This window comes from Ambystoma mexicanum, chromosome 2p (genome assembly GCF_040938575.1).
Source record: "Ambystoma mexicanum isolate Mex_15411 chromosome 2p, UKY_AmexF1_1, whole genome shotgun sequence".
In the NCBI taxonomy this organism is placed as follows: domain Eukaryota; kingdom Metazoa; phylum Chordata; class Amphibia; order Caudata; family Ambystomatidae; genus Ambystoma; species Ambystoma mexicanum.
Genome location: NC_090923.1, coordinates 1,467,170,957 through 1,467,185,986, shown reverse-complemented (window position 1 = coordinate 1,467,185,986; position 15,030 = coordinate 1,467,170,957). Strand labels below are relative to the sequence as shown.

The 15,030-nt window shown below is 46.6% G+C and overlaps 1 protein-coding gene across 7 annotated transcripts in view; it reads right to left on the bottom strand.

Moving 5' to 3' along the window:
• Positions 1-15,030, bottom strand: part of SEC14L5 (SEC14 like lipid binding 5) — a 765,028-nt gene that overhangs the window by 275,456 nt on the left and 474,542 nt on the right. For all 7 annotated transcript variants that reach the window (XM_069646047.1, XM_069646048.1, XM_069646049.1 and 4 more), the window contains one exon: positions 9,452-9,564. In XM_069646047.1, the coding sequence (XP_069502148.1) occupies positions 9,452-9,564 (113 nt within the window). The remainder of the gene's footprint in view (positions 1-9,451; positions 9,565-15,030) is intronic.

Sequence of the window (15,030 nt, the reverse complement as noted above, 5' to 3'; positions counted from 1 at the left end):
ACCCAGTGAATACTTATATTAGTGGGCAGAGGTTTATTAAAGGAAAATAAAGTTGTCAGGATTGGTTCAGTGTTTAAATTGTCTTTCTTCAAATTTGGGATACTTCTCTCTCATTCCGCTTAGTTTCTGATATCTATTGTCACGTATTATCAAGTTCAGCTTTACTGCTTCGCCTGAACTCAGTTTCTCAGAATGCAATAATACAATTTTTCTCTTTCTCACACAGGGCTCTTTCTCAGGTTTTAATATTTCAGTGTTCGTTCTCAGGTTTTCGGGGGGCTCTGGTACCTGCCTCTTTGTCGGAATGCAGAATCTTAACCAACTTTCTTTTCAGGCAGGAATCTTTCTCTCCACCACAGTTTAGTGTACATTCTCAGGAATACCATTTCTTTTCTAGAGTGCAGTCACCTAATCGGTCTCCTTCGCAAACTGAACTCTTTCTCCAGAGTTTAGTGGTTCATGTATTTCTGGTGCATATGGATTTTTGCCTATGTCACAGAATCCAGCGTCTGAAGTGTTTCCTATTTTCAATAACAGTCTTTTCCTATAACAGAATATTTCCAAAATGGAAATTTCCTTACACAATGAGTTTGGGTCTCCATCACAGTCAGAGATTTTCCTGTTTGGTCTGCGCGACTGATGCTCCTTACCATTCTAGTGATCGTGCTCTACCTGTTTTATGGGCCCTTCCTTGGGTCCCGGACTTAATGCCTGAGAATCACACAACCTCTCACTGGGTTAGTATTGTCGTTTGGGTTCTTAGATTTGGGTCCTGGATTTAATGCCTCAGAATGACATATCCTGTCACTGGCTTAGTATTGTCTTTTGGGCTCTCGGATTTGCAAATTCTCCCTCTGTCCAATTCTCTCACTATTTTCTCCTAGTACATCCTTGCTGGCATCCACTCGGAGGTCCTGCCAATTCTCCCATCTCTATCAGGCATTCACAGTGTCTTGTCACCTCGAATGCTATTAGTTTACCATTGACAGCAATGGGCGTTGCAGTGTTGATGTCACTCGCCGGGTCTCAAACTCATGCATTTAGGAACTCACCTTAACACCTCTCGTTCTTGTGTTGTACCGGTCTTCCATTCCACGGTACCTGAATAATTCTCATCAGTCTTACTATACGTGAATGGCTCTGTGTTGGACATCCATGAATTGGTTTTTACCATGCTCCGTTCATGCTGTGTCCTGATCTCCAGCATCCTGGGCTCCACCAAGGTACACCATTCAGTGTCACATAACTTAACTCTGTAGGACTGGTGGATTGGCTATGCCCTGTTCTATTCCTTTTCTCCCTCCTTTTACAGGTTCCGCTCTTCTTATCAGTGAAGCTGGGGTTTGGCTCATATTGTCATGGACATAGTAAGGGTATTTAGTGGAAGCCACAACTGCCAGTTCTGTCTTTGGCTGTGACATATGATGGACATAGACCAACAAACCATACCAAGCAGGAGTTGAGATGTTAGGAATATTTATTCTTGCTTTGTTACTTTGCTTTGATTAAGAAACAGTACAAAATATAATTGCGGGACTTGGGTACAGATCGAACCTACAGTCTTGCTTTTGGTTGTCCCTTGTTTTCCCTTCTATTCCCCTCTTTACAAAACACAAAAAAACTCAACCATAAAGTCTCTGGACCGTCTTTGTTTTACAGTCCCACCAATTCCATGATAGTCTTTCACAGGTCACAAAAATCTGTATTCCTTCATGACACTGACAGAGTCTTTGGACACCTTTCCCCGAAAAACAACATCCTTTGACTTGTCTTCTGTGGATGTTGGGATATGATCTCCTCCGATCATTCTTGTAGGTTCAGTGATATCTCTGTCTCACTATAGAACTGCAGAAACAGTAAGAACCTCTCTTGTGGATGGGTGGAGAGAGGACCAGGTATTTTCTTATGTACATTTTGTCAAAGTGTTCACCTCCTGCTACCACCTGATGTTCACCCCTTGCAGCCACCAGATACTCTTCTCTTGCCTCCTCCTGATATTCTCTTCCTGCCACCTCCTGATAGTCAACCTTTGCCAGCACCTGATGTTCACTTCCTGCCATATCTTGAAGTTTTCTGGTACCAACAAGGAGGCCACATCTTTAAACACTTCATCCACCATCTTGGAATGGGACAGTGACTGTTTCTGAGCATAAGTGTAAATATTTGGCTTAAAGGTGGTGCCTTGTCTTCTTCTTTATGCATGCTAAGTGCTCACTTGGCATGATCCTCGAATTATACTGTCGCAAAACTTGTCTTTCTCTACCCGTGGCTGTTGCTTGAAACTGTCTTTCACCATTCACGGGTGTGGTTTCATAGGCCGCTGATAGACTGCATTGGAATACCCCGACAAATCCCAAACCATTGCAGTCTGTAACTACTGATACATGCAAACTGCCAACCATTCCTAACCTCGCTCGCCATTGCTGTCACACTGCCCTCCTCTCCTCACATAGGATGCTTTTTGTTCCTCTGCACCTCGTTTCCTGCCATGCCTCTTCTGATGATTTAAAGGGAAATGTAGAGCGTGGAAAGGGGTCTATGTAGAGCTCCCGTCGCTATTTCAATGGTAGACATCTAGGATTGGGATTCCATTTCCTGCAATGAAAAGAGTCTCACTAGGGGGGTCTTTTCAAAAAAACACCCTTAAACAAATTACCAACTATAGGCCTTGATTCAGAAAAAATATTGAATGTGGTAAATTACTGTCCTGCCGACATTAGTGCTTTGCCAGACAGTACAGCTGGCGAATCGCAATTATACATCATAGCTGGTAGTATGACATCACTGCGGGGGTAAATACTGCAGTGGTAATTACTACTGTTGTTAAACTATATCACTTGCAAAAAACAGATCATTTTGATTTTTAGTTCAAGAAATACAGCTGTGGGTTCACATAAATAACATATTCTCAGCCATAGCATACATCAGTTTCAGGAGTACGCAGGAGTACTAACCATTCACACAATGCTTTAGCAACTACCACCTGGTGTACAGTGCATGTTTCATTGTTAGCCTGTTTAGGATTTGCTTTAACCCAATGGGACTTCCTGTGTGACCATCTTTAGGAATCATTTTCTTTTGCAATGGGGATTAAGACATGTATACGCTGTAGTTATGCATTACCTTCAGCAGGATATTTTACTACCAACCTTAATTTGAACACCGTTGGTGACCAGTTATCTCTTTCTAGATTCTTCAGTACTGTACCTATTGCAGTAAATACTACTTACCAGCAGTAATGATGCAGCCCTTTATTGGTGTCAAGTGTTTTGATCGGGCCCTACTGGTTATAATCTCCTCGGGACAAACTGTACCAGCTGGTAACATTACCACAGCCCTCAGTATTTGGCAGTGACTTTTTTGGGCCACGCCTTGGGTTTGCAGGCCATTACCAACTGATATTGCCCACTGTCGCAGGGATTATCTACTAAATATATGTAGAGTGACAAACTGTGTCTGAACTTCCTATCCTTAATAACGTGATAAAATAATCCTCTGAATCCATTAACAAAGCTTCATAACTATTGCTAAGAAATGTCCACAATTTTTTTACATGAATGTACCGGTCCACACAATGGCACTGATAACTAAAATCCCTGTATGATAGGCCACTTAGGTGTAAAGGGACTGGGACTAAAGATAAATGCACTATACATGGACTCAAACATACTTCTGTTGCGATTCTATGTCAAGATGTGATGAACATATGCTTTACTTTCCTTTCTACTTTGTGTAGCAGCATCAACTCCTATAACTTAACGGTCTACTAGTCCATGACCACATATATCTGGCCAAGCTGGGTGAATAGCTCACAGGCTAACCTCCAGGTATCTCTTTGTCCCTGGTCTGATCATGCGTTTGTACATTTATCTATCCAGGCTGACTTCCCTAAGAAATTGAAGAACAAGGGGACGCTGGGTTAATTTGGAAGACATTCTAAGATGATCACGTGGGCTAGAAAAGAACTGCTGCTGAGCCCTCTATTAATTTCTCGCCTCAGAACTCTGTGGTTGGGATGTCTAAAACTTTGTTATCCAAATTGGAGAACATTACCAATAATTTAGCCCCTACGAAATACAGAAACGTTAGGGATGGGGCAAAAGAAAAACCCAGGTTTTCCCCTGAATTGCAAAAGTAAAAATCCTCCATTCTGAAACTTTTCTATCACTGGAAAAGTAACGCTGCTCCAGGAACTTTGGTGGCCTATAAAGGCAATCCTGGATGCTAAGAAAAATATCTTTAACTCAAGGATTACGAATGCTTAATCTGAGGCCAAGGAACTTTTTATAATACTTAAAGAGCAGGAATCTACAACCCCCATAACGCTGGCCCAGCAGTGAAGGGCGTGGCCTGGTGTCAGGATATCCAAGAGGCCATGGTCAATAAACTGAAGGGTATTAAAGCAGATATATCGCGTAAGAAAGATGTCTCTTTGTCAGACCAGAGCAAGATCAGGAATGAGTTGTATAAAAGATCTTACTCCATCCTACAGTTCGATTTCACCCCTATTACCATTGATGAATTGTCGGAAGTAGTGACTCATCTCAAAACTACAAGATGTAAAGGTGACCCTTGCTCGGCGTTGATTATTAAAACCTGTACACCGACTTTACTTGCAGCCATCTGCAAATTCGTAAATGCTTCGCTCATTGAGGGACATGTACCGGCAGACATAAAACAAGCCTGGGTTGCTCCAATTCTCAAAAAACCTGGCATACCTATAGAAGAGTCACTTAATTACAGGCCAATTACTAATACGCCATTTTTACCGAAAATTCTGGACCAGCTCGCGTATGTGCAAGTTGCCCAACATTTAAACAAATACCCCGTCCTGAATTGTCGACAATCTGGATTTAGAGTGGGCTACGGTATGGAGACTGCATTACCGGAATTGAAGTCCAGGCTCCTGGATCGGATGGACAAGGGTCTTTCATCCATGTTGATGCTTTTGGACTTATTGGACGCATTCAACCTGGTAGACCATTCAATAATGGTCACCAAGTTGGAAGAAGTGGCCAATTTCTCTCCAGCAGCAATACGTTGGGTTCCTTCATTTCTGAATAATAGAGAAAGCAGAGTCTTCTCTGAGGAGGCAGAGACCCTCCTGGTGTCTGTTGAATATGGTGTCCCGGAGGGTGCCTGCGTTACCTTTATAATATTTTCATGGCTCCCTTCTTTGCCCTATTGGAACAGGAAGGGATCAGGTTTACCAACTATGCGGACGATTGTTACGCTCACCTGATATCCCTGGGGGCGTCTGGAAGGCTCTGAGATCTGGAAACCTGGATGCGTAGTTGCCCAGTGCTGAATAATGAATCTGCAATTACAGAAGGGAGGATTTGTGATAACTGTCTCTAATGGGAAAATCTCCCACCTCCCTCTGACCGATTCCCTTCCCACTGGGTTCTTTTCTCACATTAGTTATTTGTAGACTGAGCTATTCGTCCTACGTTTGTTGTGCAGGGGCGTTTGACATTTGTTGGCGAGCTGCTCGAGTTGCTTCACTGGTGCAGTACGCCTTCCTTGGGCTCACGCCTGCTTTGACCCCGAATCTGCTTGTAGGCAGGTAGGTTTGTTAATTGTAAGTCTTTGTTCTGTTTATGGTGGGAATTTGTTAATGTCTTTATCTCCTTCTTTTCAGGTGCGAAGGTCTTGATGCCTGCGTGCCGGATGGAGAGGCACGTTTCTAGGTAAGAGAGAGCGCGAAGCGCAGCGTCTTTATTGTCTTTTAAAGCTAACCTTTGTTTTCTTCTTCTTCTTCTCCTCACAGGCCGCTGTGGTGCTGCGAGTGGATGAGAGTGCAATGAAAAACAGGCCCCGGAATCCGTTAAGGTAAGTACAGCGCTGTGCGGTTGTTTAATATTGAAAGCGAACCTGAATATGTCTCTTTTCCTTTGCAGATGTTGCTGTGGTGCTCCGGATGGAAGCGTGGCATATCGCAATGGAATTCAGGTAAGACTGATGGAATTCGATGTTTTGGAAGCACTCGTTCTAATATTGTTTTTCCCTTTCTCGTTATTGCAGGTCGCAATGTTCGAACAGCAGCTGTGGTAGCGGTTCGCCGGAAGTCCTTAAGCTAGTACTCACAGGTGAGTGATGTTTCTTCTTCTCTTGGTTTCCACAGATTGCAGCCTAGTTGAGATGCTGAGTGCTGGATGGTGTTTTCTCAGGTAAGACAGAATAATCTTGTTCTTGTTCTTGCAGGATTACAGGAAGATGCTGAGGACCAGGAGCTGGACACAGTGAGCGTCACGCTGCTGGTTGCAGAATAACACAAAGCATGTTCTGCAGTCAGGGTGTGGTTTATATAGCCCAGGTAAAGTCGTACCAGAGAAAGTAGTTCTAGGCCTGCCACGCCCAAAACACTAGACCGCATGGCTTGGTTCTTAGAACTAGAGTGTGTGGGTGCTTCCATGTTGGATTTAAAGGCCCATGTACATAAATGGGACCTAGTTTGAACAGCCCTTCCTTCCTACATATGAGCCCGGTGCCAAAGGCGCCGGGACTGGCTCCAGGAGCCCTTCTGCAGTGGTTTTAAGGCCCTCAGGGTTCTGGTGGGAGCCTGCTTGTAGCACAACTTGTGCCCCCTCACAGTGGTCATGACAATGATATGCAGTGTGTTGTCCCCATGGTTGGTACACATGCTCGGGATGAAGAAGAACTGAACAGAGTATTTGCCTCCATTGAGAACTGGATACTATGGAATAAATGGCCCTGAATAGGGCAAAGACAGAGTTGCTGATTATCGATACGCAGCCCATGCTATCTAAGCTGGGTTCTGCATCTGACGTCTTCCAATTGGGTGATGTGAAGATAATCCATCTCAAGAAAGTCAAAACGTTGGGTGTCATCTTTGACCAGCAGCTTACAATGAGAGCTCATGTAGCGAGCCTGATCCCTGTGGCAGCGCACGATATTTAGCTTCTAGCTCATCTCAGACCCCTTATCACACAGGCCAATGCAGAGACAATAGCAAGAGCTATTGTAGGTGCGAAAATAGATTACTGCTGTAGCCTCTTAGCTGGATTTAGCAAAATGGAAGGGAACAGATTACAAGTTATTCAAAATGGCGCAGTGAGAGTGGCCATGGGCCTCTCCAGATGAGACCACCTCTCAGAGGGCAGAAGAGAACTGCATTGGCTCCTGGTGGAGGCCCGAGTACGTTTCCGCCTTCTAATGATCACGTTTCAATGTACACTTGGCATCATGCCTAGATATCTGCAGGATCTCATTGCAGAAAACGTTTCTAGCAAATCCCTCAGATCTAATGATCAGAAACATTTAATTATCCCTAGATGTAGAACCAGCAAGGCAGAAAGGGGAGCCTTTTTTATTGCTGCTCCCAAAGCCTGGAACGTCCTTCCTCTTGACCTCAGATCTCAGAATAAGTTAGAACCCTTTAAGAGAAAGTTACAAATGTAGTTGTTTGCATGACCTCCTCTTCTGGTTTCCCGTTCATGAGTTCTCTCTTCTGGTACTCCGACTGTACTGGTTTTTGTTTGTCAGTGCCCTAATGCCCATGGGTCCAAGGTTCGTGCTATACAAATGTTTAAAGTAAAGTAAGCAAAGCTAAGCACCTGCCTCTGACATGGGGCACGACATCCCTTTGCAAGTATGAACCCCCAGGAAGCCATTCATCCTTCCGGGGTGGTTGATTTGAGTAGCATTGACTGGCAGGTATTACAGTGTTAAGGAGGACAAGGACTCTGGCATGAAGCACTATATAAGAGCCTATCACTATCTATGATCTAAATATCTTCAGTGCCTCCTCCTCCCTGCTATTCATTGGGAAAATACATAGTTTTCATTTTTGGGGACATACTTTTTCTGACTTACACAAGTGGCTCTGCTGCTACAGTGATTTGCTTACTAGGGGACTAATTCACAGAAGCGGTTTATTATGGCAAAACCCCACTCAAAAAGGTTCGGTGAATAACGGCCTAGGAGTTTTAGGTGTTTTCTTTGACAAGGACATTAGAGGGCCATACAGCTCCCGTTTACACTATCTTTGTCCTGTCCCCTATCCCTTGAACCTCCCCTTTGCACATCCACTCTTTGATTTGGGGAGGGGGTACTGTGTAAATGTTTTTATTTATTGTTCTTTTATAACACACTTCATACCAGCGAGTCATTTCAAAGAGCAGGATCGGGATTCACACCTGTGTTGCGCCGAGTTGTCTGGCTTCTAAGACAAACGTGTGAGCTATCTTTCCTCCCCCGAACGACTGATGGTTAGAGACTACTGCCTGGTTTGTTAAGTTTTGTAGCACCGTCTCATTGGGGGACATGATAAGTACACGATGAAGGATCTACTGATCAATGGAGAAAGTACTGCTTGATGGCAATGACAGTCCTACCTGGGAGACACTGATGGGCGGGGAGTGAGGTTTGATTGGGAGGGCCTGATTGATAGTGATACAACCTGATTGGTGGAGGGTACCACCATATGAGAGGTTACTGAAGGTAAGTGTTCGTTGAAGGATGGGAAGACTACCGCCGGATAAGAAGTTGGCTACTGCCTCATTGGTGGTGATTACAGCCTGATTGAAGTGCAGAAGCCAACAGGATGCTTTTCAGTATGTGAGGATACCACCACATTTGGAGGACTACTGCCTCATAAGTGAGCTGCTCTTTAAAGGGGTCAACTGGATTCCAATGCCTACTGGCAGTGGCGGATTAAATATCCGAAGGAGGGACACTGCTTACTTAGGTGGGCTATTGCCTTCTGAGGGCCAATCGCTTGTTTGTCTGTGGGCTATTGCCTTTTCAGGGTGAGGTGCCTAATGGGGTACATATTGCATAACACTTGGGACTATTAACAGACAAGTGATGAAAGGGAGCTCCTGCCTGGTAGGATACATTATTTCCTGCTGGTGGCACTCATTTCTTATTTTGGGGGCTATGGCTGATGAGAGTCTTATTGTTTAATGCAGGAGTTGGAAGAACGTCTTGACTTATCACCTTTAGAAATCTCCATTATGCACCCTGTGCTGATGTCTTCAATGCAGATGTTCTATTACGTTGGCTGCTTGCATTGCTGCCATTATAGTTCTTCTACGAATTGTATGTCCGTTAATACATTACAAAGAAGTTCACAGGAGTTTTGTGACACCACTGACATGATACCCAAAAGAATTCATGGAAATGTGAAAATGACGACAAGAGGCTTTCCAAGCCTGAGAGGCCTGATTTATCTCGGTGCTCTCCTTATTGCCTCATTTACCCCTTTCCAGATTCCTTCTAAGCTTCATTGGTTCTCTTGTCCTATTAGCATTCCTCTAATCTTTCCCACTTCCTGTAAGGGCCAGGGAATCGAGTACTGTTATGCTGGTTGCAATCTCATCAGTCCGTGTCCCTTACTCTCTGTCTCAGAATGCGGATGACTTTGTGACTTGGCTTTCTCTTAGATGAGCCCCCACCCTCAACTTTTAGCGCTCAAATTGCTTCTTACCTTGCCTTTGTGCGTTTCCTGCAGCCACTGGCGGAGCTGTACGAGGCAGCTCTCCTGCAACGGTGTGAGCTGGCCCAGGTAGCGCTCAATGTAGTCGGCCTCCAGTTTATCAGCTAAGGGAAAGAATAGCAATATTTTACAGTTCACACAGTTGTGCTCGGTAGAACAAACAGCGTCTGTTAATGGTGTTCACCTATGAGTGGATGAAATGCTAGAGAGGCACTGCACTGTGGCTGCCAAGTGTTTCTCGAGATAGCAGCAGGAGAAGATAAAGGATTACTTTGACTGCAATATAACGGATGTCTTCAATTGTGGATCAAGATTGACAAAGGCAGCATTTCATTGTTTTTGATATCCTGAACGGTTCTTTTATTGTGTAACTGCACATATTTTTTCAACTGTAAAAAAGTTACTAACGATGTAACTGCAAAATAAATCTAACCTCTAAGTAGCTTGTGCAACCATGCAATGATACGAACTATGTACCATCATCTTCGTCATTAGTTTATTTTGGGTCAAACACCCATAACATCGTTATAAAATAATCACATTTCATACTGTTATAAACACTCATTCTTCTGAGAAATCCAAATAATAATACATAGCCAAAACAGAATGACATATATATATGCGTGTATTAAAATATAGGAACTCCTAAAACCAATATAATCAGTTTTTTTATTATAGATAGTTCTTCAGGTCTCACTTATCTCTTTCTGTTGAGTTGTTTCCATACATCTTGTCCACACTCGACTTAAGAAGTTGGAAGCATGGAAAGTGGTTGTCTAATTGATGTAGATTGGTAAAGACTCTAATTGAAAACTCTACCTTTCAAGAACAAGGCATCCACTCCTTAGTTGTCAACGCTTTAATCCCCGAGTGGTTGTTGACACTATACAACTAAACATGAAATTAAATGGATATTTTAACCTGCAAGCCTATCAACAAGAGACCATGAAATGTGCACAAACTGTGGTGGTTGTTGTCTGTAGGTATATAAAGGCCTCGGGTACACCTCCCCTACCTCTGAGAGAGGGGCCACGCACAGTGTTAGGTTTACGGACTCAGGGCACGCACTGCCAGAGGCGGGCGCGGGAACACCCCTTTATTTAGTTACACAACGGAGCTGCATCACTCCGTCGCGTGTCAACAAGTGACCCATTACAGTGGTGAAAAGAAAACGGGATCCTGTGGTTAACCTCCGTTCCTATAGAGTGCGACACACTTTTAAAAATAGAAGGAGGAAGCCACAGGAGCTACATTGGCACCCAGCCTAGCAGCAGGGTGTGACTCCTGGCCCAGGTTTAAGGGTCCAGGCCTCCGGGGTTCGGAGCGCAGCACAGGCAGGGGGCGTGCTAGAAGACACAGGACACTGTCGCTCTCTGGCTAGAGCGGGAACTGCCTTTCGTGGGCATTTTACGCACCTTTATTTACTTGCCCACGTGACCCCTGTCACGTGGACATCACATCCCTTTCCAATTTTGGATTAATAGAACAAACAAACATATAAACAGTGGTAGCTTCTCATTCTCATCTGGTATTCTTTCTCGGCTGCTTCTCCGCCCGCCTTCTTGGCTGCTCAGCTGTTCACACGGGTGTAGATGCCATTTAATACGTATCCCTGGACTCGAGTGGATGGTTCTAGCTGCTTCCTGAATGAGTATCGTTACCCTCGCTCTCAGTGCGGGGTGTGTGTTTTGGGTGGGCTCTCGTCTCTCTCCATTGGAGGCGGGGGCTTCTGAGTTGGTTCTTTCCCTGGTGCTGTGTTCTCCCCGCGTGTGGGTGGTGTGATGTTAGCAGATTGCCGGGGCCTTGGCGTGTCTGCTGAGGCTTCCGCCGATGCGCGGGGGCAGGCTGATTGCCTTCGCAGCGCGGGAACAGCTGCGCGTAATAAAGCACCGACTCGTTGGCTTGGTGCCTAAACCCGGACTGACGTGGCTCCGTCAGTTCCGGTGATTCCTTTATTAAACTGGTGTCACGTGCCTGCGCGCGCAGGGTCACGTGACACCACATTCCTCCACAACTTGGAGGTATTTGTGCATTATATTTAACAACATGGTGATCAACACGGGGTCTTATAAACTGTTCTGACTTGCATAATAACATGCGACTTAAAGTTCTTGTTTTCATTCTTCGGGGTTCATCATGGCGTTGGCGATCGCTTGTAGATTCCGTCTACGATGTACCCTCGGAGACGACATGACGGCTTGGGTTTTTCTCTCAGATGGTAGCGGGTGTTTCTTTCTCTGGGCACGTCCTTTTCCGTGGTCTCCGCTTCGGTTCTCCCATCGGGTGAGCGCGATCTGTCTATGTCTCCTGGTGTAGCACGACTCTCCGTTGGTGCCGGCCCTCGAGGAATTTGCGGTGTTTCTCTTTCGCCTTCCCTTGGGGGTGTTGATGGCTCTTCCCACATTTCCGGCGGTACCTTCCTGAAGTGTGACACGTTGCGTGTCACGGTCTCTCCCTCTCGGGTGGCGGTGACCATGCTGTGGTTGGTTGCGCTGACTGTCCATGGTTGTACTTCGAAGTTAAGGGACATTTTCTTAGGCGGTGCGCGGTTCTTGACGATAACGGTATCTCCTGGGGTCAGTTCTCGGTGACTGGCTCGCCTGGCGATGCTCTCCTGTTCGTTTCTCCTTAGCCGCCTGGCGTCTATCGCTGGGATGTCAGGTTCTAGGGCTGTCCAGTGGGGGTGTACGGGTAGTTCTGCCTGTATCTGTACCCTGAACATGAGGGCGGCGGGACTGATCCCGGTGGCCGAGTGCGGGGTCTGTCTGTGTGTCCGCAGAAACCGGTATACGGCTTTCAGCCACGGGTGCTTTTGTTCTTTGGCAATTCTGATGACCTTGTTAAGTGACCCCATGAATCTCTCCGCGTCTCCATTTGCTTGGGGCCATCTCGGGGTGATCCGCTGGTGCTTGACGTTCACCTCTTTAAAGTAGTCCCGTAGTTCTTGACTGGTGAAGGAGGGCCCGTTGTCGCTTTTCACTTTCCTCGGGATTCCGTGGGTGGCGAATATCTTCTCCAGCGCGAGGATGGTGGTTGCGGCGTTAGTCGAGGTTACGTGTTCGACTTCTGGATATCTGCTAAACTCGTCGATCACTACGAGCAGGTATCCTTCTCCAGCAATGGTGCAGTGGTCCATGCTGACCGCGTCCCAGCGTGTGCAGCTCCTTGGGGTACTGCTGATTGGTTCAGGGTGTTCGGGTCTCCTGGATGCTTGGCAGGCCGCGCATGATTCAACTAGTTCTACCACTCTTTGCTGCATGTTTGGCATCCACATCCTGGACTTGAGGTAGGCTGTTGACTTTACGATTCCTTGGTGCCCGCTGTGGGCTAACTTGAGAGCCCTTTCCTCTAGGGATTCTGGTACTATGATGCGGTGCCCCTTCAGTAGTACTCCTTCCGGAGCTATTGAGAGTTCGTGCCTGATCCCAAATAGCGCTCTGAGTTTGGTCTGAGCCGGTGTTGTGCGTTGGGCAATGGACATGAGATAGTTTTTCCAGTTGCCGGACTGGATGGCTGTCGCCGTGTGCTGTAGGACGGTATCTTCTTCTGTTTCGCGCTCAACTTCTTGTAGAGTTAGGGCTCTTGGTCTCGCGCAAGCGACTACCTGACATACATGCTCGTCGGTCTCTTCCGCGTGGTGTTATTCACTGTCAGTAGCTGGCCTTGGGTGGCGGGACAGGTAGTCTGCTGGGTTGTCCGATCCTGGGCGATACTCCACCTCAATGTTATACGGTTGTAACTGCAGCATCCATTTCTCTATGCGTGCCGGTGGGTGGGGGGCTGAGCCTCGGAAGATCGGGATAAATGGTTTGTGGTCCGTGAATATTTTTGCTTGCTTGCCTAGCAGGTAAACCTTGAGGTGTCGGCATCCCCACAAGATGGCTAGAGCTTCCTTTTCTATGTGCGCATAGTTTTGTTCGGGTTTCGTGAGGGCTCTGCTGGCAAATGCGATGGGGAACACTCTGCCTTCATTGTCTGTTTGGGTCAACACTGCTCCTAGGCCACAAGGGCTGGCATCCACGAGGAGTTCGGTCTGTTTTCCTATGTCGAAGAATGCCATGGTGGTGGAGGTAGATAGAGTGTCCTTGATTTGTTGGAACGCTTGTTGGTGAACTGCGGTCCACTCCCACTTCTGGTCTTTCTTTGTTAACTCTCTGAGCGGACTTGCGACGCTTGCGAGGTCGGGGATAAAGCGTGCGCAGTAGGTGGCCATCCCCATGAAGCTCCTCACTTCGGAGGCTGATTGTGGTGCTTTGGAGTCTTTGATGTCTCGCACTTTCGACGGGTCGGGGGATACTCCTTCTGCGCTGAATATGTAGCCAAAGAAACACAGTTCACTCTTGTTGAATTCACATTTCTCTGCATTGAGTGTTAGGCCTGCATCTTCGAGCCTTTTCAGGACCGCCGCTAGGCGTTGATGGTGTACATCTTTGTTTGGGGCGTATACTAGGATGTCATCGCTAATGTTGGTGGTCCCTTCTAAACCCGTGATGACCTTGCGGATTTCATGTTGGAACACTTCCGCTGCAGAGGATATTCCAAAGTTGAGCCTTTTGTATCTTATCAGGCCGAGGTGAGATGAGAAGGTGGTAATGTACCTCGATTCTTTGGATAGGCGTAGCTGGTGATAGCCTGATCTGAGGTCGAGCTTGCTGAAGACAGTTGCTCCGGTGAGGTCAACGATGAGTTCGTCGATCGTGGGGGTTACATGGCGTTCTCTTCCGATTGCGACGTTGGGAAGCCTCATGTCTATGCATATTCTTACTGCGCTCGGCTGTTTGGGTTTTTGTGCTACCACCATGGGTGAGACCCACGGGGTTGGTCCAGATGTTTTCTCGATGATCCCTTCTTCTTCAAGCTTGGCCAGTTCTTTTTCTACCGCGCTCCTTAGGTGGAACGGGATCCGTCGGTGTCGAACTGCTTTCGGTTCAATGGTGGGGTCTATGTGAAGTTTGATGGTTCTCCCCTTGAGGCACCCGATGCCCTGGAATAGTTTCTTGTGTCGTTTCAGTAGGCTGCTGAGTTCATCTTGTTGGAGGCTGAACGCGAAGTGTATTAGCTTCAGCTTCTCTGCTGTCCTGCAGCTCAGTAGCATCTCGCAGCCGGCATCTACTACGTATATGCGTGCACGGCAAATGGTGTTCTCGTGGGCGAAGTTTGACTTGAATGACCCTCGCACGGGGAGGGGTTTCTTGCAACCGTAGGCATATAGCCTGACTCTTTTTTTGTTGGAGGTCGGGTTTTGGGCGAAGTCTGTTGAATGCTGCCACCGGCATGACGTTCACTGTTGCGCCAGTGTCGATGACCACTTTTAGTGGTTCTCCATTGGAGAGGACGGTGCACGACGGTCTTTTCCTCTGCCGTGATCGATGTGGTTCAACTGCGGATATGAGATGTATTCGGTGTATCCGTTTGTTTCCCTTCTTCCGTCTACCTTTGTCACCTCTTTCGGGGGACGTGCTGCTATCGCTGTCAACGCTGTGGCTCGAGTCTGGGGACCTTTGGGATTCATCGACGGCTCTGGCCTTGCCTTTTCGTGTTTGGAGTTGTGAGGATTCTCTGGGTGCAAA